Source organism: Stylophora pistillata, chromosome 5, assembly GCF_964205215.1.
Source record: "Stylophora pistillata chromosome 5, jaStyPist1.2, whole genome shotgun sequence".
NCBI classification, from domain to species: domain Eukaryota; kingdom Metazoa; phylum Cnidaria; class Anthozoa; order Scleractinia; family Pocilloporidae; genus Stylophora; species Stylophora pistillata.
In genome coordinates, this window is record NC_142523.1 from 13669593 (window position 1) to 13694192 (window position 24600).

The following is a 24600-nucleotide window of genomic DNA, read 5'->3' on the forward strand; positions in this document are numbered from 1 at the left end:
CGGCCCAAATATAGGCTCCGTGTAGCTTCTTGTTCAGTAACAGATGGTTGCCTCAAAATACTCTTCCATATAATTTTGCAGTGGAAAGCTCTCTTTTATCTCTTACAGCCTCTGGACAAAGATATTTTCCGGTCTTCGTTCTTCGAACAAGTGAAAGTAGATTGAACCAAGAGAAAGTATCATTCTCCAAAGGATAATAAGGTGGGCTACTTAATTGGTTGTTGCCTATCTGGACTTTGCCCATTGCATGCGAAATACGTGATAAAATGCAGGTTGTTTACAGGAAATTGACACGCAATGGGGTAAAGTCCAGGTTAGCTATAAGCGAATTTTATTGGTAGAAAACGTCTAAGCACGTGAGAGTTGCGTGGAAAATTAACCGACCGAACCATTCTGTCCCTTGTAAAATATTTTTCATTGAGGTAGATTTATGTCATAAAATTTGCGTTGTTTACTGGAAAATGGCATTTCATCTAAAAAAATCTAATCCATACTGGCGAGTAAAAAGTAACACGCAGTTGTAACGGGAAAGTATTGTTTAAACAATATTTAATTCATGGAGGACTTTTAGAAGCAAAGAAACGGATATGTAACATGGCAGTCGACGCAGAAAGTAAATGTAACTTGGTGGTCGTTTCAACCGCTGCTAAAAGAACAACCATATGGCGAAAAAAAAAAAAGATTATCAATCAAATATAATTTACGCAAATATCTTGCGCAAGATTTACCAGAGTCAGTAAAACTAGCCTTTCCGAAACAACACGCTATAGCGCTAAATTCGTGTTAGGCCTCCAGGTGACGGTGTATGCGTCGTAATTGAAGGAGCGGTACACAAAACATGCACGTTTTAACTCGCTAATCGTTAAAAAGGTCCCTGACGACCTTTGAAATCCAGACAGATCATAGCGATAAAATACTCACGAAGGACATGAGCCATTACACTGAATAGATGGTCTTACAACTCTTGTAGATGTCATCTTACCTCGTTCCTTGAGCGAAATTCAAAATTGGAATCGCTGATTAACTCATATATAGCAATGGAATATCCTGAAGTTGCTCCTATCAACATCTGAAGTAATATTTGATTCAAAATTTTTCTCATGGTCCACTCAGTCTCCTTCAGAAGGAAGATTAAGCATAGTCGTACAACGATCACAACTCTACCACTTTCCCAACACGACTGATACATTTGCTTAATTCGCGAACCGCTCTCTCCGACTCAAGCGTTGATTCGCTGAAATTTGAAGACCTGTCAAACCACAAATTAGCAAGAACGCTCTGATTGGTGCGACATCGAAAAATACTACAATCTGATTGGTCTGTGATACACCAAAAAATTGGGCCAATCACATTGCGTTGAGATACACCAAAAAAAAGATGCGCCAATCAGATTGCTTAGAGATACACCAAATTGCGCTGATCAGATTACACTACACCACAATACACCAATCTATACGCTAACATATAGTTATTTTTTTTTAAAAAAATAACTCAAAAAAGGGAAAATAAGTCATCTTTTTTATGAATTGTGAGTTTCTTGTTGTGACTAAATTTTTTTACCGCAGAATCTTTCTTGTACTTTTCCCGCGCATGCCAGTCTGTTGCGTTCTATTTTTAAAACAAACTTTTCAAATTTCGTTCATAACGCATGCACCTCGCTACGCTCGGTCCGAACGTCATTACTTAGAGTCCTCCCTCTCAGTGAATAAGTACATGGTATCTTTAGGCTTTGCTTAATTGTTTCATCGCCTTTTAAATCACCAACTCAGTTTTTGGTGCATTTTGAGATTCAAAACTAAGCATTTTAGGCAAGCGTGAAACTAATGTGGGACTAGTATTAAACTAGACTAGTGTGCGACATTATTTGTCAGAAATGTTTTTTGTATGTATGAACCTAGCTGAGTTATTTCATCATATTTTATGAGTATTTATATACCTACTTGATTTCTTGTGGATCTTGAAAGATTCAAAGTTAAGTATCTTTAACTAGTGTGAGGCAGCTGATTTGAGTAACCAGTAACCCATTAGTAGATTTTGTTCGCAACTGTAAGCTTTCCTGTGGTGTTTTTATCCCCTCTTTAGAATGACAGTTTCTATTATAGCAGGCTCGTAAGCTTTTAAGCCTTTGTTAAACAACGCCGTATAGATAAAGAAAATTTCACTTAGAAGCGATAGACTCAGAGACACTCTGGTAATTGATCGGTTAAAAAGTTTTTATATCAATCTCTTCCAGTTTATAACGATAGAATACCTTTTTTAGAGAGTCATATGCAATGTATGACGAACTAGGGAAAAAATGTAATAAATTTGTTTGAGTGATTAATTTGACCTAATCATTTTTGTCTGTTTGGGGTAATGCAAGAAACAGAAGCTCACACTTATAGCCCCACCCTCCCCCTCCCCCTTTATCATTATTCGGAGGTTATGTGGAATATGTATTTGACAAGTTTAAAGGATACTACTATTTATTTAATCACTTTCACCAGAGTGTGGTGAGGGTCGTACAACAGAGCGAGGCTCCAAATTAAGTGCGCCCAATATCCCACCCATCCCACTCCAGGGGAGGACATCCATCACACAGTAATCTCTTCTGTTTGGAGCGACGGAGGAAACGCAAACCCACTCAGCACCCACCTGTCCATACCCCCGAATAAAGGATGAAAACTAGATTTTAAGTTTATGTTTGCCTATTTTTAAAACCAATGAAAGGTTTAAATTAAAATTTAGGGGTTGCCAATGCAAATGAAACCACAACCTCGTATCCTCTTTAAGGAGAATTAGAAAACTTGTTTCAAAATCCTAATTTTTTTGTTTCCTCTATTCTCTGTGAGTTCCCAAATGACCTCATGCACATAAGCTCCTTGGAAATACTCCTCTCTCAATGGAGAAGTAAATCATCTCCATTTCTCCCCCTTTCTACGATAACTCAGACCATCAACCTTAACGTTGTCACAAAAGACGAAAAGAAATATATGTTATTCACCAGCCGGGAGGTCCTTATTGGGAAAAACTGTGCTCGAGGTCTTGGATACCGCCCGAAGCCGTAGGTCGAGGGCGTTACTCAAGACAGAGGGCACAGTTTTTCCCAATACGGACCGACCTATGCTGGTGAATAACATTTTTATTTTGTTCTAACACATAACAAAATGATTGCCAAAAGAACCCGAGTGATTTAAGGCTACAATTACGAGTTTAATTACGGGAGAGTCTGCCATAAACCTAACAACGTATAGCAATCTGCGGTCTTTCCTTACACTTAGGTAGCACGGAAAGCCTCAAAACTCTTGAACAAAAGCTCATCTTTCAAACCAGCAGTCTAAATCCCACAGGTATCAACGAAAGCTTTTCATTCCACTAATTTATTCGTGTTTTTCTCGTTGCCATTTCCCACCAATCACGTAGCTCCACTTTCTGCCTTTAAAAGCACACAGAACCGACAATTCCGCTATTCGCTCCGACGAAGGGCTAACGCTCGAAACGTCAGCTTTTATAACCGTAACGGTGGAAAATTCACCATTTCAACTTTGTTGATATATTCATAAACTTAACAATTTGTTAGCGAGTGGATGATAAAGTATAGAGACGTTATTCAAATTAAAGGGAAAGCTTTTACCGAAATATTTTTAATTTGTTAATGTAATTGAAAAGGCTTACGAGCAAACTTCGGAAACAATTTTGACAAGCAACTGTCACCATGTGACACCTGTCAATTGAAGAAGAAAATAAGCGTACGCTTTCGAATAAACAACAGTACTTGTGTGACAAACACATACGAGTTAAAAAAAAAAGTGACAATGCGACGATCTTCTCGTAAAAAAAACACTCAGAGATCTTACGAAAAGTATTGTTTCTTTCCAACGACGATTAATCTTCGAAGATTTACCTCTTTCACAGAAAGTCAAATTGTAAGTGAAGGCAAATGTCTAATTGAGTTGTTAGTCTGCGTGTTATTTTTCTGCTATGGTGTGTGTAAATCTGTCTTTAATTTCTTCGACTAAAAAGCTGAAGTCAGTGAGACTCTTTCCAGCTAGACAAAAGGGGATTTAATGCGCGCAACTTTTATTCATCAAATTCCTCCAGTTTCTGATGAGAAATTTTACGGTAGAAATGTCTAAATTCAAGGGATTTTCAAGAAAAGGCGAAAGTGTATTCATAGAAGAACTCAAAACTTCGCTCAAAGTTTCACAAACGAACAAATTGTTTTGTAGAATTCAGATATTAACGAGAGTCGCATTGATTAACGTAATTGTGAGCTGCAACCCTCTTGTTGTAACGTTCTGATTTACTATTTGTGAAGGATTATTAAATTAAAAAAAATTGTTTTTAGGCCGCGTTTCAATCGTTTTAAAAGTCTGTTTACGAGCCTAGTGGCCCATTAGGCCGGTACTTAACTCCGGTTTCTGTAGCATGAAGCGACTAGGAATATTTTTACTCCCCCCTGGACGGGATGCTAGTCCATCGCAGGGTTACCCCCAGCATTAAATTATCGGTACCCATTTATACACCTGGGTGAAGAGAGGCACTCTGAGAGTAAAGTGTCTTGCCTAAGAACACAACACAATGTCCCGGCCGGGGACAAGTTTAGTACCACCAAATTTATTTCGAAATCAATTTTTGCTGAAAAACCAAATGCAAAGTGATTTGAGAGCGAGAGAGAAGAAAGAATGAATATTATTTATCGCCAAAAGGTCGTGACCGAAAACCTGGAACGAAGCTTGAGATGTTCTGCAAAGTGACTCAAGCGAAACGGATGCCGCCCGCTGTGAGCGAGCTGGATGGGGAGAATACTGCCCGCTCTCGGAACCAATCAGATTGCAGGATTTGTAGAATACCGCCCGCTCACGAACTGAGGAAAAAAACAGTTTTTGCACCATCGACAAAAAATCGATTTGTTCACGTTCCCGTGCAGATAGTAGAGAGATTTAGCACCGCGTTTAAGTGAAACGGCAAAGTCAGCTTGCCCTTTCACGTCTCAGGTAAAATAGCGTGAAGCTTGCTGCTTCAGCTTTTCGTGAGCTAATGTCATAATGGATTTGAAGGTGCCCTTTTAGGGCTTACAAGGAATAGTTTTAGTGACCTTTTCCATGGCCATTAACTTTTTCTCTGTGAGAGAAAAGGAAAACAAATCTTCGGTATACGGCAAACGCGAAACAGGTTACCCTCATTTGTAAACAGCAAAGCCCGACAGGCAAACGTGAGAAAATTGGGGGAAAACAGGGTCACGTGGCCACTCTCGGAGTGCATGTTTCACGCTGACGCGGTGCTAAATCTCTCTAGTAAGATTATAATAATTTCGGTTGAATACAAACACATGTCTTTCCCCCTTAGAACACCCATGTTTTCCAATTTAACGGCGAAAACGTGGTATAAAATTTATTTTTCAATACATAAATCCGCCATTCACTTTTTTTTTTCTTTTCTTTTATTTTTTTTCTTTTAATTTATGACAATTTCTCAGTTCCCAAACTTACTTTTTGGTCGGATCGCGTCAACTTTGGTTTCGTTCAAAATGGCTAATATTTGAGAAATTCGCAAAGCTATGTGTGGCGCACCATGAAGAGTGCCCAAAAGTTTTATTCCATAATTTACTTATTATGTGTAAGTGCTTATACGCCGTAAAAAGACTAGATCAGGCTCCACATAGGAGAAAATAGCTTTCAACCACATATGGATGTACCTCGCGCATCACAAATTTCAATGCAGGAAGCAAGGTATTTTCAAAAATTTGTAACTCGGTGAAAAATATATACAGTGCAATAATTTGACCGTTAACGTAATAGTAAAAGGTTTTTTTTATGCCCACTCCTGCTTACTCTGTGCAATAATTCCAAATAAAACATAAAAAACCGAATAATTGGAAGCAAGCTCTCAGTTATTGATACATGAATTCGTGGTAATCAAGGGAGATTAGGTAAAATAGCATAGTTCTTCCGGCTCTGAATGTGTCCCCTGTCTCGACAGGAAAAAAATATATCCATTCCCTAAGACACTATTTTTATTAAGGTCATCTGGGAAAGTCGAGCTGTATTCTGACCCCAGTCGTCGTCTGCTAAAAAAAAAAAAAATAAAGTCAAGCTTGAGTGGCAAGGATTGTTTGAGTCAACCCTATTGGAGTCTGTGAGATGATACTGGATTTCTGCATTTCATCTTGGCTGTTTTTACTTGTTTTCTTAGTTTCTAATTTCATGCTTGTATAATGGTGACAGCTGTTGTACGTTTATGAATAATAAAACAGTGCATAGCTTTTGAAGGTGAACCTTTCTCAAGAGAAGAAAATATATTTCCTTTGAAAGGTAAAACTTTTCTTTAATATATTGTATTCTTATTAATCGTAAGTGGAGGTCCAGTTAAGTAGTCAGGACGGCAAAAGTAACGAACACTTTGATAAGAAAATAAATTAAACGAAATTTTTGTCACGTCCTTGTTGTCGTCGCCGTCGTGGTTGCTTCAGATTGTATTCTGCCAATTAACGTCTGCCGAGAAGATTTGGTGTAAATTGTCATTTTCAATTTTAAGCGACAAAATAAAAAATGAAAGTCAAGCTCGAGTACAAGGAATGCTCGAGTCATCCACTCAAGTTTGAATCTCCGAGATAATACTAGTACTTTTTACATAACCTCATGTTTGCTTAATAATGATAGCTGGTAAACGTTAAAATAAAAAAATAAATAAATAAATGAAATGGTATATCCCTTCCGAAGGTGTACCTTTTCACAAGAGAATAAAATATATTTCCTCGGAAAAGGTGAGAAAGGTTTTTTTTTCCTTTCCTTTTTTTATCATTATTCTTATAAGTCGTGAGGGAAATTCGAACTCGCACTGGAAGACCAAAGTAAATTACCTTGGCCAAGTTTAATAGAAAGCTTGTTCTAAATTTGACACTTGCCGTATTCACTCATTCGTAATTATAATAATGATAATAAGAGGCGAAGTTCTGTTACCTTAGGTTTACCATCAAGTAGCGGCTCAAACTGTCAAGCAACAATATACAAGCCACAGGAAAGGAATTTAGGTACATTTGTTGCTGGGAGATTTCTTTCTCTCTTTGGGTCCTCCTTTGTTTTTTTAATTACTCGCTCGTTATTTAACCATAGTTGATGTGCGTCATGCAACCGATGAATTATGGTAATGACTGAGTAGAGTCTAATTCGATCTGCAAAGATACGAGTGATAACAAAATCGGACAACCGCACAACAAAGAACACCCCAAATATTTAAAAGTGAATTGCCTCTTGAAAGGTATGAATATTTCTGTTAACGGTTTTATGGAGGGTGAATCTAGATTGAGACGTTCAGTTCATTCCTTTTCAAGATAAAAGTTAGTGATAATAATTTTGAACGACGTTTCGTCCTCGCTGATGTCATTTTCAAGCTGATGAAAAGGAAAGTTTTTACATATATGTACTAAAATTCAAGATGTGGGAATAATAAAGGCCATAAAATATGAAAATATGTAAACGCTAGGCGTAAAATGGAAGTGATAAAGTTACAAAGGAGACAATACGAATAAATTAATATGAGAGTTGACGAAAGTAAAACTATAAATTATACGAAGATACCGTAAATTATTATAAAAATAGCTTTGCGTGGATTGAGTCTGACTGTTTGTTCAAGCTTGGGTTAATTTCTTTTATAAAAAGCATCTCGTAAATTAGGTAGTCCAGTTTACTTTTGCATTTCTTCAGGATTTTGAAACTGTGATGTAAGTCACTTGGGGTATGCCCATGCCGCTCTTTAATGTGGCTCCCGATTGAAGACAGACGCTTTGTGTTCTTCAGCACGTTGGTAGAGGTGCCGGCATGTGTAGCATGTGTAGCTCTCATATTCGCATTGTCTCCTTTGTAATTTTATCACTTCTATTTTACGCCTATCGTTTACATATTTCCATATTTTATCACCTTTATCATTCCCACGTCTTGAATTTTAGTACATATATGTAAAAGTGTTCCTTTTCATCAGCTTGAAAATGACCTCAGCGAGGCCGAAACGTCGTTGAAAATTATCGCTAATTTTTATCTTGAAAAGCTTTTCTAAAAAACTACTTATCAGTTCATTTCTTTTGGCAAGAAAACTATCAAACAAGCGAAAGTGGAAAATACATCCATTTATTCCCGGCTAGTGACAGATAAATGTCACTAAGACAACTAAAGTAATTAGGCGAAGCTGCTGAAGATTAAAAAATGGGACGACGAAGGTAGCCAGATATATTTTTCACAATTATTTTTTTAATGGAACAGTACGCCACTGCGTGTTGAAAAATTCACCTTACTTTCCCAAGAATCAGTAAAATTGCCTTAATATTTTTCAATGTTTTACACAGAAAAAATGCTGCAGGAAATGGAATGTTTCATACTCTTCGCTCTCTTTACTTGTCTGGATTGTGTTTCTGCGAATAACCAGTGTGGAGCAAATAGCATGGGAGGTATGGCTCTTAAGAATTTGCGTTTTAAGGTTATGTCGAAGTCAGCCCTCTTATTCGGTTACACCCTATGCGATGAGAAATCATCTCCCAGAGTTTATCTACCACAGAAACGGAAATATGAAAAAAAGAAGAAGAAAATAATAATAGTTGGTTGCCTTGCATACCACATCCGATTCAGGATCATAATACTTCGACGACATTTACCTCTATAGCATTTTTTAGTATGATTATCCCCTAGACCAAATTATTTATCTTCTACACTATAGTTGTTTGATATCAGCCCTCAGCCATCGTGACTGAAAGGGTATTAAGTTCGACTATTTCTCGTCAAGGAAAAAAAGGTACGAAGAAATAAACTTTGTGAGAAGGTAAATGACTGACTAGAAAAGGTTTTCGTGTTGAAGGCAATTTGATCGAATAACTCAGTTAAATACAGTATGGAAAGGCTTGCCACCTGTTCTGCCTTTGAAGAATGAAGGACACAGCAGATTGCTTTTCTGATTGGCTTCTTTATTCCTTCTTCCTCCCTCAGATGATTGTCGAGTGATTGAATTCAAAAAAGGAACAAAAAACAAGATCTTAAAAAATCACGTTATTAGGACAGACCAAGTGCAAGATAAGAATATCTGCGAGTTGAGATGCTATCTTGAGCCAAACTGCGTGTCTTACAAGTACGGTCCACGGGGAGGTGGAACATTCACATGCGAGGTGAATAACGCGACCCACTTACAAGACTTCGATTCCTTCGAAGACAAAAGCGAATTTTTGTACACGGAGATTTTTGTAAGTACCTGGCATCATTCACTTTTACAAGTGGGATAAATTTAAGGATAAGAAAACTCTGATAAAGTGTTATTCATTTATTCCATCATTCATTTATTAATTCGTATTTTTTTTATTCATTTTGTACATTGGTCCATTTTATTCTTATCTTTTCAGAACTATTGTGAGAGCAACCCGTGTGCTAATCACGCCACATGTCAAGCGGGATTTGGTGACCATGGATATCGCTGTCTATGTCCTACTGGATATCAAGGAGTTCAGTGCGAGACAGGTGAGAAAGAAAATTTCTTACGATAAAATGATGAACTCGGATAACAGGCAAAATACTTCTGACTTAAAAGATGGGTAGAAGGGGAGATGAGCAGGCAGGCAAAGGAGCGAGCATGAAAGAAGAAAATTCATAAGGCCACTTTTATAGAATAATTTGGATATATCAACAAAGTTGAAATGGTGAATTGGCCACCGTAACGATTACAAAAGCTGACGTTTCGAGCCACCACTTTTATAGAGTTGGACGAAATATCCCATCAAAGAGGGTTCTTAACCTTCGATTGTTTTCTTCTTTAATTGTGTATAAATGTTGATGAATGCATATCAGGAAACCACGATTGTTTCGTAGAGCACAGATGTATCAATAATTTGGGTTCATATAAGTTCTCATGTAAACTTGGACTTAACGGCGATGGAGAAACTTGCCAAGGTGAGAATTTTAAACAGTGAAAGAGACTGTAACGACGAAAGAAACCAGACACACACATGTAAACCAGCAACAATGGTTTTGACAGTAGGTCTTACAAATCGAAAAAGAAAGGTTAGTACATGTATTATCTGGTCAGCTGCCACTGATTGTTAAAAAACTTCTTTGAAAAAAACTGTTATTGATAAGGAGTTAAATGTTTTTCATTAACCACCTAAAGCTCGTCTTGCTCTCTTCCAGTTATCGATGAATGCAATGGTGATAACTTTCCCTGTGACGTAAATACGCACTGTGTAAACACTTATGGCTCTTTTACATGTACTTGCAAAGAGGGATACACTAGAAATGGACTCATTTGTACAGGTTTGATTGATGAGTACCTGGCTTCGCTTTCCTTAGATTAATTATTCCTTTTCCCAATTACCCGAGCATGGGGCCAATAACGATAGCTTCCCTGCGAACTCGATTTTTTGCCATACATTTTAATTCATTTCAAGAAATGTCCATGTCTTCATGATTATTATTTCTTCCGAATTGGCATGGATTTGATTCTTCTCCTGGCCACGTGAGGATTCAAAACTTTGTCCTGTCAGGTGAGTTTTTCCAAGCTTTCATGGTAAGGGTAATGCAGTCCCATTTCGTTGCCCTGACGTAATAATGACTGCTCCGCTGAGAAACTATTGACTCCCAGACTCAGAGAGATGATCCTGAGCCTACGTTTGAAAGGGCTGCAGTTTCGAAAGGGTGAAATACGTTTCGAACGCATGAACATTGGAAAAAAAGACGAGACAATCATGATACATAAGCGATGGTAAAAAACGTGCGTGAACAAAATGTGGGTGATTGATGAGCTTAATCAATCTTAGATGTTGACGAATGTACATTGCAGAAACACGATTCTTCCTATCTTCTTCGTTATCTGGAATATCACGTAAGGTATAGCTTGCCTTAAGAGTGTTTCGAGCCTTACCTTTTTTCTTTTCGCTTGTATTCTTTTAAGACATCGATGAGTGTAACGACGATAGCCATGGGTGTCACTTCGCTGCCGATTGTGCAAACATCGCTGGATCATTTGACTGCAGCTGTAAGTCTGGACACCTTGGAGATGGATGGCACTTTTGCTCAGGTAAATCCTATCTCTAATCAAATACTAGAACTTATTTAGGTAACGTACGTATCCTCAGGTCATAGTTTCCTCACCTTTCTCACTATATTGAAAGAGGTGTTCATCTAGTCACGGGATATGCAATTATGACACCTTTCACGCGCACTGACATTTGTCAAAAAGTCTCGTCCTCAGAAATTGGAATGTTCTGTTTTAAGTGTGAAATGTTCAGCAGGCAACCGTGGACGATACTCTTACTCTTGTACGTTGGATCAGCGATGATCTGATCGGCCCAAAATAACGAATATGAAATATAAATATAGAGGCAAGACCGATACAACGTAGATAAGTAAATTTTAAGACGGAGCACTATATTTCGGCTGGCCAAACCAGCCTTCTTCAGGTGCAGTGGGGTTTGGCCAGCCGAAATATAGTGCTCCGTCTTAAAATTTACTTATCTACGTTGTATCGGTCTTGCCTCTATATTTATATTTCATATCTGTCTTAAGACCCTTTTTTGGACCTTACCAGCTGACACAATCTTTAAAACCTACCAATTTTCTTACCAGACAACTGGAAAAAGATTAACATCGATCCTGTCTGTTTTGGGACAAAAAATAACGAACACGGATCCTTTGAAATCCGGAAAGCTGGTAAAATCTACACATTTAAACTTGTACACATAAATGGCTCCGTGACATGCAGACACGGAAACTCTAAAAGAACAAACTGGGGATGCTCATCGCAATATTATGGTAACGAAAACCTAATGACGGTGATAACTTACAGCAACAAAACCGTTCTTCCTTTTCCTGAGTTCGTGAAACGCAGGAAACAGTATCTTTACCAACTCAGCGGTGCTGATGTCAATTCTCCCACGCTTGTGTTCAACCTGCTCCCCACCCCACTGGTCGTATCGGTCGGACAGCAGTTCCAAGTATGGTATGGACAAGACTTGGCTGATTTTACCGAGGACAATAATGCTGGCAAGACATGCACAGACGTTCATGCTTTGTACCCTTTAAATTGATTTTATAGATCGTTTTCCCTCACGTGACTAAAACCTTGACAACTGTTGCTACTCCGCCATATTTGTGTACAGATATCGCATGCAAATCTACTGCGTCCTTTGAAAGAAGATAGTTTTGTGCTTGATTGTCGGCTGTGGAAATAGAAGTGGAAGGAGTAAAGTATTATATTTTGCCAAAGTACCTTCGATAATTGAAAATCAAGGAAATGACGCCAGAGAATTGTCAGCAGAAAGAAGATCACGCTGGATTTCTGCTATTTGCAGAGACGATCTCACCGATACCATTTTGGAAAACGATCGCGTGTGTGAGAAACACTTTGTTTCTGGAAGGCCGCAAAATCATGGGATAAATTTAACATTGATTGGGTCCCAACTCTAAATTTAGCACATACTAAGGAGACTGGCCGTACGGATCGAGAACAAGCGGCAAAAAGAAGTAAGAGGGCGAGGGAACGCGAATTGGCGAAGAAGCCGGCGTTTGCCAAAAGGGTCAAAGTACTAGAGTCTGAGAGGGAGGAGAAGTTTTTCAAATTTAGCGAATCGGGGCAGCAAAGTTTAGATTTAAACTTCGAAGGTAACGAAGCAGAAAGTCTAGATAAGCCCACAGAGAAAGGCACACAAACTTACTCAAGAATGTTTGTTTACGTCGGCGCGCAATCGGAAGAGTTTGGGTGCAAGCAAGTTTTCCATTTATCTTCGTCCACGCTTCTACGTAAAATAAAACGTTTGTAAAATGCGAGCATGATTCAGCTAGCCCGGCCATACAACCTAGGCAATGAGCGGATAAAATTGTCCCCTCTTTTTCTGCTATAATCCAGATAGGGATCAAAGAGTCATTCATTCTCTGCGAATGTCTCACCTTGGCTAACATAACAAATTTGTTTGCGATTATGTGGCCTTTTACGTTGGTTATAAATCCCGAAACCATCTGATTGTTGGCTTCCAGGCTTCGGAAAGCCTTAAACTGTTGTTGCGTGTAGAAGCTCGTCTCCAAAACCAGATAGAAAAAGAGAGATCTGTAGATTCATCTGGAGGCAAGCAGTCTGGTTGAAAATTCTCACTCTAAATAAGGACGGGATAGATCCCAATCGCCGAAATTTTTTCCAAATAACGCTGCCTTACTTGTGGTTCTAGCTTCTTGGCGTACTCAGAAAGAGGAGGATGGATAATGATATCAGTATTGGCACTTAATTTTGCTTCCGTTGCTGTAGTATTCATTTTTAAAGGCAGAAATTGTTGATGTGCTTATTATTTGCATATATAATATTACCCTGTGTTGTACACAAATATGGCGACCGAAAATGATGTGACGTCACGTGAAAACGATCTATTCTGAGATTAAATCTAGATTTATAAAACTCCGAAAAACGAGATGGACAATATAATTGTTCCTCATATATCACCTGGGTGTAAGAAAGACACTAAGTAAATTAGACGTGAGATAACTAAACTTGAAACTGCATCGGTAAGGGTCTTTTATGGTTTGTCGAAAAGTATTTGAAATCTCAAAGTTATTAATTATACCATAATATTTCTGGTGTCTACGGATTTCCTATTTTAGTTAGATAACTAGCTTTGGCAGAGACCTGAGGGCGATCGACCTCGTAGTGCAACCCTTTAACATTGACTCACAAAAATATCTCATATCTTACTGGTCCATTTATAAAGCATGATTAGATTGAAGAGTGAAGTACGATATACAGATCATTAAAATGTAGTGCTTTTATTTCTTAAATGCTGTGGTAAACATTCAATATAGTATATCTCTCACTATTATTTGTAGTAAATGGTCAATTCAAACAAAGATACGCGCATATACCAAAATGTTGAATATAATAGTCTTTTAAGTTCTCCTGAGCATGCTTGAAACGGTGTCAAAAAGTGACTTTGTTGAGAATATACCGAAAAGTTTTCAAAACTTGGTCACCATCGGCTCAGACAATAACATCACACATCATCTCACTGGGAAGCCTTAGTAGGGGACGAACAGACTGTCAGTAGGCGTCTGATTAACAACTATTTACCTCAGTCTCGGTGGTTAGTGGTGGCTATTTACGGAGGCGCAAAGCGGCGAGGTAAATATCCACCACTAACCACCGACACTGAGGTGAATAGTTGTTTTAGTATATACTAAAACAGTGAGGTAATATACACCACCGTCGTTAATTTGAGTGATGTTTTCGCTTGTCACGGATGCAAACCGGGACGCCATTTTTTCCCGAGTTGTTCGGAGGCAAATAGCAAAGGATATTCGGAGTTTGACTAGCCAATCAGAGCGCGCCTTCAACGCTATACATTATTTTAGTATATACTAAAATATTTTATTTACTTCAGCTAAGTGAGTGACCTGAAAGATTATTTATAAGCTAAATATTATGCATGAAATCATTAAAATGCCAGATCACTTTCACAGAATCAACCAATAAAATCACGAGAAACGATGACTCCAACACAATGGAAATATACCAGTCAGTGCTCAGGAACAAAGCAATCGAAGGTGATGGATGATTTAAATGGAATTCTAGAAGTATAAAATGTTTCATATATCAGGCAATTATAAATCCTAAGTAGACCAAGGAGCCAGACGTTTTTGTTTGTCGTAATGCCGTCCTCCATAGGCTAAGTTACGTTGTTCACCGAACCAGAAAGTATAATTTAGCATTTTTCTAGCCTGTTCGGTAAATTCTAGTAGTCTAATAACGTTCAGTTCAGTAGAACAGCATGCATTTAATTGCCAATAAGGAGATTTAAAGATTTCTATGTAGTTATATTACCAATATGCATAACGTGAGTTAACCTTTGTAAATAATTATATAATAATTCGATATGTAATAGAAATTACCAGAGTCAATATTGGGTAGATACTCCATTTTTTTTTCTGACATTATCCTTCAATGAACAGATAATAATGTCGATCTATTTGATGAATTTTAATGACCTAACATCAGAATACACTTGTTGGCTTGAATCATCTGTGTAGAGAGTGTGCTGTAACTGAACGTAGTTTTACTAGAATTAAGAAACTTTCTTCCCCATGTAAAAAACCCCAACAAAACAAAGAGCCGACCACACGTTTCTATTCTAGTTTTTTCTTCAGTGCTTGATAGCCTTATTAGATCTTATAGATTAGAAATTAATTAATCTCACGATTGAAAGATTATCTAGGTGTTACAGCAGGATTAGATATCTTGTTTTCACATGACCGCTATTCTGGGAATTCTAGCAGGACTGGAAAAAGACGTACTTTTACCGGTCTCTCATGAACTCAGAATTATGACTCCATTGTTTGCGATGAGAATTGATTATCTTCGATGAATAAATTCGTTTGAGCAATACACGTGCCGATTAAATTCAAATTTGCCTCATATGCATTGTATTTATGATCCTGACTTATGCTTTTCAAAATTCTAAAATCTTTAGTCATGTGTTATAGTACCTACTTTTAAATATAATTTTAATCTATGCGGAATACTTGTAAATTAGCTGGTGTGTCATGCCATTATGTAATGTTACAACTAAAGAGTTAGGCGTACGACACAATAAACTTGTTTTGTATTGTTATATGACATATATAAAAAAAATAACAGAACTATTTGGAAGCACGTTTCAAATAATTTTTACAGCATGAATTTCTAGTGACCATATATAAATGGCTTGTCGTCCAGTTAACTCTCGCCAAACCCATCGCCTTCTGCTCATTACAAAGCAATGGTTTTCAACTCAGCATTATTTCAAATATCTCAATTTTAGTTTTTTTTTAATCTAGTCTTAGCACAAACTTATCCTGGAATCTATAAGAATGGAACACGGCGAAGGATTTTCATTCGCTCTCGTACAGTATGTCATCATTTGTTTCTTACGTGAAGTATTTATGCCCGAATCAGACTGAACGTAGTTTTATACAAATGATATAATTATTATCCGTGACCCGTGAAAAGCTATCTTTATGCGTAGAAATTTTAGAGGAAGAATCAGCACCACACCTTTCTGAAAATGGTTGTAAAGTTCCTCTTATTTGACACCTTTTTGGCTAGTGCGTACCTCAGTTACAGCTGATGACGACTAGCTTTGCGTTTAGGCTTACTTTCCACCATGGTTTCACCGAGTCGCGTTAGCGAAATATCATTTATCGATTAGAAAAGGATGATTGATTAAGTTTTGTCTATTGGATACACCGTTACTTCCTCTAAAGATATCGAAAACTGAAGGCAGAGAGTCGAGTTAATCTTCAGCTGCCTTGACTGAACTTTCAGAGTTCGGTTTTTAGTCAAATTGAAATGAGTACAAAGAATGAATCAATAGGCTTAAATTAGAAGTCCTCTCACACTGTACGCGAATCCTTTTTAATATTGCAAGAAAGTGAGAGAGAGAATAAAAAGAAGGCAGTCTTAAGAGTCAGTTCTTAGAACAAACAACATATATCAACCAAAAAATATAGAAAGTATCATCAAGCAGATTTGCTTTAATTAAAAAATAATTACTTTGTATAATTGACGTTAGTTTTACTTCATAATGTAGGGAACAATTCTCGCGTTTCCTTCATATCTATGAAACCCAAAATCATGCTAAACCAACATCGAATCCTGTGCAAAATATTCGATAAAGAAAGGCAAGAGTAATTATGTTAAAAGTCTTCTTGCATCACATAAATATGATGTCATGCTCTATCTACAAACTCCATATTTTGCACAATTTCGCTTCCTTCAAAATCAACAGCAAATAATTATGCAAGACTTAAACGTCTGAATTATGATCAACTCAAAGAATGAAATATTTCTTATTCAATCAAATTCTTTCTCTTCTCTTCACTTGCTTATGGAAGCTTGTTGAAGTGATGTTTGTATTAAGCAAGAGATAATACTTTTCTAATAACTTCATGTTTGCTTAATAATGATAGCTGTTGAACGTTGAAAAAAAAAAAAAGAATGAATGAAATGATACATCCCTTCAAAGGTGTACCTTTCACCAGAGAATATATTTCCTCTGAGAAGGTGAGAAAGGCTTTTTTTCTAATTTTCTTCTTTTTATTATTCTTATAAGTCGTGAGGGAAATTCGAACTCGCAGCGGAAGACCAAAGTACTCTACGTTGGCAAAGTTTCACAGCCTTGTTCTAAATTGACACTCACCTGCCGTATTCACTCTTTCGCAATTATAATAATAATAATAATAAAACGCTAAGTTCTGTTCCCTAAGTTTACCATCAAGCAGCGACTCAAACTGTCAAGCAACAATATACAAGCCACAGGAAAGGAATTTAGGTACATTTGTTGCCAGGGAGATTTTTTTTCTCTCTTCGTACGTGAGTCCTCCTTTGTTTTTTAATTACTCGCTCGCTGTTTAACCATAGCTGATGTGCGTCAACAGATGAGTTATGGTAATGGTGGGAGAGTACAGTCCAATTCGGTTAGCAAATATACGAGTGATAACAAAATCGAACAACCGCACAACAAAGAACACCCCAAATATTTTAAAGTGAATTACCTCTTGAAAGGTAAGGATAGTTCTGTTAACGGTTTTATGGAGGGTGAATTTAAATTGAGATGTTCAGTTCGTAGTGTGCATTAGGCAAGAAAACAATCAAACAAGCGCAAGTGGAAAAATACATCCATTTATTCCCGGTTAGTGACGCACAAATGTCATTCAAGATAACTAAAATAAAATTTGGCCAGGCTGCTGAAGATTGAAAAATGGGACGACGAAGGTAGCCAGATATATTTTTCATAAGATAAGTTTTTTTTTAACGAAACAGTAAACCACGGCGTGTGAAGAAATTCGCCTTACTTCCCAAGATTCAGTAAAATTTCCTTAATATTTTTCATTGTTTTAAACAGGAAAAATGCTGCAGGAAATGGAATGTTTCATACTCTTCGCTCTCTTTACCAGTCCGGATTGTGTTTCTCTAAATAACCAGCGTGGAGCAAATAGCATGGGAGGTATGGCTCCTAAGAATTTACGTTGTTAAGGGTATATCAAAGTCAGCCCTCCATCCGGTTATGCCGTGTGCGATGAGAAATCACCTCCCAGAGTTTATCTACCACAGAAACGCAATGTTAAAAACAGAAGAAGAAAGGAATAATTGTTGGTTGCCTTGGGTACCACACCCGATTCAGGATCGTAATATTTCGACGGCATTTACCTATTTAGCATTTTTAGTATGACTTTCCCCAGACTAAATTATTTATCTTCTACACTGTAATTGTTTGATATCAGCCCCCACCTATCGTGAGTGATAGAGCATTAGCTTCGACTATTTCTCGTAAAGGAAAAAAGGTCCGAAGAAATAAACTTTTGTGAAAAGGTAAATGACTGACTAGAAAAGGCTTTCACGTTGAAGGCGAATTGACTGAATGACTCAATTGCCTATAAATATGGAAAAGCTTGCCATCTGTTCTGCTTTGAAGAACGAAGGACATAGCCTGCAGATTATATTTTTCATTGCCTTCTTTATTCCTTCTTCCTCCCTCAGATGATTGTCGAGTGATTGAATTCAAAGAAGGAACAAAAAACAAGATCTTAAAAAATTACGTTATTAGGACAGACCAAGTGCAAGACAAGAATATCTGTGAGTTGAGATGCTATTTTGAACCACACTGCTTGTCTTACAACTACGGTCCGCGGGGAGGTGGGACATTCACATGCGAGCTTAATAGCATGACTCACCTACAAGTCTCCGATTCCTTCGAAGACAAAAACGGATTTTTATACACAGAGATTTTTGTAAGTACCTCACATCATTCAGTTTTAAATTTAAGAATTAATAAGAAAACTCTGATAAAGTGTTATTTATCTATTCCATCAATCATTTATTAATTGATTATTTTTTTTATTGATTTGTTCTATACATTGGTCCATTTTATTCTTACCTTTTCAGAATCCTTGTGAGAGCAATCCGTGTGCTAATCACGCCACATGTCAAGCGGGATTTGGTGACCATGGGTACCGCTGCCTATGTCCTGCTGGATATCAAGGAGTTCAGTGCGAGACAGGTGATAAAGAAAATTTCTCACGATAAAATGATGAGCTCAGATAACAGGTAAAATTATTTTGACTTAAAAGATGGGTAGAAGGAGAGAGAGCAAGCAGGCAAAGGAGCGAACATGAAAGAAGAAAAATTTTTAAGGCCACTTTTATAGATTTGGACGAAATATCTCATAAAGGAGGGTTCTTAACCTATGATTGTTTTATTCTCAAATTTTGTGTAAATGTTGATGAATACACATCGGAAAAATACAATTGTTCCGTAGAGCACAGATGTGTCAATATTTGGGAGTAAGTGCTCATGTAAACCTGGATTTAACGGCGATAGAGAAACTTGCCAAGGTGAGAATTTTAAACAATGAAAGAGACAGTAGCGACGAAAGAAAAACAGGCACACACATATAGACCAGCAACAATGGTTTTGACAGTTGGTCTTACATATCGAAAAAAAAGGTCAGTACATGTATTATCTGCTGGTCAGCTGCCAGAGATTGTTAAAAAACCTCGATGAAAAAACTCTGTTATTGATAAAGAGTTAAATGCTTTTCATCAAACATGCACGTAAAGCTCGTTTTGCTCTCTTCCAGATATCGACGAGTGCAATGGTGATAACTTGCCTTGTGACGTAAATACGCACTGTGCAAACACTTATGGCTCTTTCACATGTACGTGCAAACAGGGATACACTGGAAATGGGCTCATTTGTACAGGTTTGATTGATGAAGAGCTGGCTTCGCTTTCCTTAGATTATTCCTTTTCCCAATTATCCGAGTATGGGGCCACTAACGATAGCTTCCCTGCGAACTCGACTTTTTGCCATACATTTTAATTCATTTCAAGAAATGTCTATGTCTTCATGATTATTATTTCTTCTGAATTGGCATGGATTTGATTCTCCTCCTGGCCCCGTGATGATTCAAAACTTTGTCCTGTCAGGTGAGTTTATCCAAGCTTTCCTCATGGTAAGGGCAATGCAGTTCCATTTCGTTACCCTGATGTAATACCCCAATTATCAAAATTGGTGCGTCACCGCAATGGCTGTTCCACTGAGAAACTATTGACTCCCAGACTCAGACAGATGATCCTAAGCCTGCGTTTGAAAGGGGCCTGAAGTTTCGAAAGGGTGAAATACGTTTCGACCGGATTAACATTGAAAAAAAAAATCATGATAAAGAAGCGATGGTAAAAAACTTGAGTGAAAAAATGTGGGTGATAAATGAGCTTAATCAATCTTAGATGTTGACGAATGCACATTAGAGAAACATGATTGTTCCTATCTTCTTCGTAGCTTGCCTAAAGAGTGCCTTGAGTCTTACCTTTTTTCTTTTCGTCTACATTCTTTTAAGATATCGATGAGTGCAAAGATGGCAGCCATGAGTGTCACTTCGCTGCCGATTGTGCAAACATCGCTGGATCATTTGACTGCAGTTGTAAGTCTGGACACCTTGGAGACGGACGGCACTTTTGCTCAGGTATATCCTATCTCTAACTAAATACTAGAACTTATTTAGGTAACGTACGTATCCTCAGGTCATAGTTTACCTTACCTCACCTTTCCTTCCTTAGTCGTGCCTTACCTTTCTCGTTATAGTGAAAGAGGCGTTCATCTGGTCACAAAAAATGCAATTATGACACCTTTCACGCCCACTGATATTTGTCAAAAAGTCCCTTCCGGAGAAAATGGAATATTCTGTTTTAATTGTTATAGAAAATTTTTTCAATTTTAAGAGCACTTTTTTTGGATCTTACCACCTAACACAATTTTTATAACCGATCAATTTTCTTACCAGACAACTGGAAAAAGATTAACATCAGTCCTGTCTGTTTTGGGACAAGAAATGACGACTACGGATCCTTTGGAATCCGGGAAGCTGGTAAAATCTTCACATTTAAACTTGTACACACAAATGGCTCCGTGACATGCATTTACGGAAACTTTAATCGAACAAAGTGGGGATGCTCATTCCAATTTGACGGTAACGATAACTTAATGACGGTGATAACTTACAGCAACAAAACTGTTCTTCCACTTCCTGAGTTCGTAAAACGCAGCAAACAGTATCTTTACCAACTTAGCGGTGCTGATGTCAACTCTCCCACGCTTGTGTTCAACCTGCTCCCCACCCCACTGGTCGTATCGGTCGGACAGCAGTTCCAAGTATGGTATGGACAAGACTTGGCTGATTTTAGCGAGGAGAATAATGCTGGCAAGACATGCACGGACGTTCATGCTTTGTACCCTTTAAATTGATTTTATTCTGAGATTAAATCTACATTTATCAAACACCGAAGAACGAGATGGACATTATAAATGTTCTTCACATATCACCGGGGTGTAAGAAAGACACTAAGTAAATTAGACGTGAGATAACTAAACTTGAAACTGCATCGGTTAAGGGTCTTTTATGGTTTGTCGAAAAGTATTTGAAATCTCAAAGTTATTAATTATACCATAATATTTCTGGTGTCTACGGATTTCCTATTTTAGTTAGATAACTAGCTTTGGCAGAGACCTGAGGGCGATCGACCTCGTAGTACAACCCTTTAACATTGACTCAGAAAAATATCTCGTATCTTGCTGATCCATTTATAAAGCATGATTAGATTGAAGAGTGAAGTACGATATACAGATCATTAAAATGTAGTGATTTTATTTCTTAAATGCTGTGGTAAACATTCAATATAGTATATCTCTCACTATTATTTGTAGTAAATGGTCAATTCAAACAAAGATAAGCGCATATACCAAAATGTTGAATATAATAGTCTTTTAAGTTCTCCTGAGCATGCTTGAAACGGTGTCAAAAAGTGACTTTGTTGAGAATATACCGAAAAGTTTTCAAAACTTGCTCACCATCGGCTCAGACAATAACATCACACATCATCTCACTGGGAAGCCTTAGTAGGGGACGAACAGACTGTCAGTAGGCGTCTGATTAACAACTATTTACCTCAGTCTCGGTGGTTAGTGGTGGCTATTTACGGAGGCGCAAAGCGGCGAGGTAAATATCCACCACTAACCACCGACACTGAGGTGAATAGTTGTTTTAGTATATACTAAAACAGTGAGGTAATATACACCACCGTCGTTAATTTGAGTGATGTTTTCGCTTGTCACGGATGCAAACCGGGACGCCATTTTTTCCCGAGTTGTTCGGAGGCAAATAGCAAAGGATATTCGGAGTTTGACTAGCCAATCAGAGCGCGCCTTCAACGCTATACATTATTTTAGTATATACTAAAATATTTTATTTACTTCAGCTAAGTGAGTGACCTGAAAGATTATTTATAAGCTAAATATTATGCATGAAATCATTAAAATGCCAGATCACTTTCACAGAATCAACCAATAAAATCACGAGAAACGATGACTCCAACACAATGGAAATATACCAGTCAGTGCTCAGGACCAAAGCAATCGAAGGTGATGGATGATTTAAATGGAATTCTAGAAGTATAAAATGTTTAATATATCATGCAATTATAAATCCTAAGTAGACCAAGGAGCCAGACGTTTTTGTTTGTCGTAATGCCGTCCTCCATAGGCTAAGTTACGTTGTTCACCGAACCAGAAAGTACAATTTAGTATTTTTCTAGCCTGTTCGGTAAATTCTAGTAGTCCAATAACGTTCAGTTCAGTACAACAGCTTGCATTTAATTGCGAATAAGGAGATTTAAAGATTTCCATGTGGTCTTATTACCAATATGCATAACGTGAGTTAACCTTTGTAAATAATCATATAATAATTCGATATGTAATAGAAATTACCAGAGTCAATATTGGGTAGATACTCCATTTTTTTTTTTCGAGAAGACTGACATTATCCTTCAATGACCAGAGAATAATGTCGATCTATTTGATGAATTTTAATGACCTAACATCAAAATACACTTGTTGGCTTGAATCATCTGTGTAGAGAGTGTGCTGTAACTGAACGTAGTTTTACTAGAATTAAGAAACTTTCTTCCCCATGTAAAAAACCCCAACAAAACAAAGAGCCGACCACACGTTTCAATTCTTGTTTTTTCTTCAGTGCTTGACAGCCTTATTAGAGCTTAGAGATTAGACATTAATTAATCTCACGATTGAAAGATTATCTAGGTGTTACAGCAGGATTAGATATCTTGTTTTCACATGACCGCTATTCTGGGAATTCTAGCAGGACTGGAAAAAGACGTACTTTTACCGGTCTCTCATGAACTCAGAATTATGATTCCATTGTTTGCGATGAGAATTGATTATCTTCGATGATTAAATTCGTTTGAGCAATACACGTGCCGATTAAATTCAAATTTGCCTCATATGCATTGTATTTATGATCCTGACTTATGCTTTTCAAAATTCTAAAATCTTTAGTCATGTGTTATAGTACCTACTTTTAAATTGAATTTTAATTTATGCGGAATACTTGTAAATTAGCTGGTTTGTCATGCCATTATGTAATGTTATAACTAAATAGTTAGGCGTATGACACAATGAACTTGTTTGTATTGTTATATGACATGTATAAAAAAAATAACATAACTATTTGGAGGCACGTTTCAAATAATTTTTAAAGCATGAATTTCTAGTGACCATATTTAAATGGCTTGTCGTCCAGTTAACTCTCGCCAAACCCATCGCCTTCTGCTCATTACAAAGCAATGGTTTTCAACTCAGCATTATTTCAAATATCTCTATTTTAGTTTTTTTTTTTTGTATCTACTTTTAGTACAAAGTTATCCTGGAATTTATAAGAATGGAACACAGCGAAGTATTTTCATTAGCTCTCGTACAGTATGTCATAATTTGTTTCTTATGTGAAGTATTTATGCCTGAATCAGATTGAACGTAGTTTTGTACAAATGATATAATTATTATCCGTGACCCGTGAAAAGCTATCTTTATGCGTAGAAATTTTAGAGGAAGAATCGGCGCCACACCTTTCTGAAAACACAGGCGGCCCAAGCTCTCTTTGAGAACCACACAAGAAACACAATTTGCATATTTATAAGGATTTTTATGGGATTTTCTACAAGACATCCACAGAGATAGTTAAAAGTGAAAATATTAAATAAAAATGGCTCACCTTGTTCCATACGTGTGTTGTTTGCTCCTGGTGTCATTATTTTACCGATTTCACTTGATTTAAGCGGTTTTTTTTAATCCTGGTTTTCTCCCACATAAAGAGAAAACAAGGCCGAACACTTCTTTCCGGACAGCCTGCCGAACGAAGTAAAAAGTCCTAAGCTAAAATGTACCCACGGCCACAAATCCACCGCAGAATTCAAGGGCAAAGGTTGATCTTTCATTTCAATTCTCTAGCCACACAATTTCATCCCGGCGATCGGCGCCAGGCGGCTCTTCGTGTCCTCAGTGAAACGCTAAAACGATGGTAGACGTCCGAGTACATTTCAACCACGACACAACGACCGTTGGAATCGGCTTGGTAACCTCGTCATGTTGGCAAACCAAGACTCGCGGGGGTACTAGACCTCAACTTGTCAACAAAAACTTCTTCTACAACCGCGCAGCATCTTGTTTACAAAATTCAAAGTATAAAAATCGTATAGAACGGTTTTGCGAAATGGCTCCGAAAAAACG

The 24600-nt window shown here is 37.5% G+C and overlaps 2 protein-coding genes across 2 annotated transcripts; both read left to right on the plus strand.

The window, feature by feature from the left end:
• Nucleotides 1–7144: 7144 nt before the first annotated feature.
• On the plus strand, nucleotides 7145–15629 carry LOC111347092 (uncharacterized). The gene is made up of 6 exons (XM_088761630.1): nucleotides 7145–7239; nucleotides 8321–8422; nucleotides 8955–9205; nucleotides 9362–9476; nucleotides 10903–11028; nucleotides 11577–15629. Exons 2-6 carry the CDS (start codon nucleotides 8326–8328, stop codon nucleotides 12035–12037), a joined length of 1050 nt encoding a protein of 349 aa, XP_088617756.1. The 5' UTR covers nucleotides 7145–7239; nucleotides 8321–8325; the 3' UTR covers nucleotides 12038–15629.
• A 1762-nt stretch (nucleotides 15630–17391) lies between these two features.
• LOC148730380 (uncharacterized) lies at nucleotides 17392–23014 on the plus strand. Its single transcript, XM_088761631.1, has 6 exons — nucleotides 17392–17529; nucleotides 17870–17971; nucleotides 18505–18755; nucleotides 18910–19024; nucleotides 20363–20488; nucleotides 20807–23014. Exons 1-6 carry the CDS (start codon nucleotides 17403–17405, stop codon nucleotides 21265–21267), a joined length of 1182 nt encoding a protein of 393 aa, XP_088617757.1. The 5' UTR covers nucleotides 17392–17402; the 3' UTR covers nucleotides 21268–23014.
• The last annotated feature ends 1586 nt before the right edge of the window (nucleotides 23015–24600 follow it).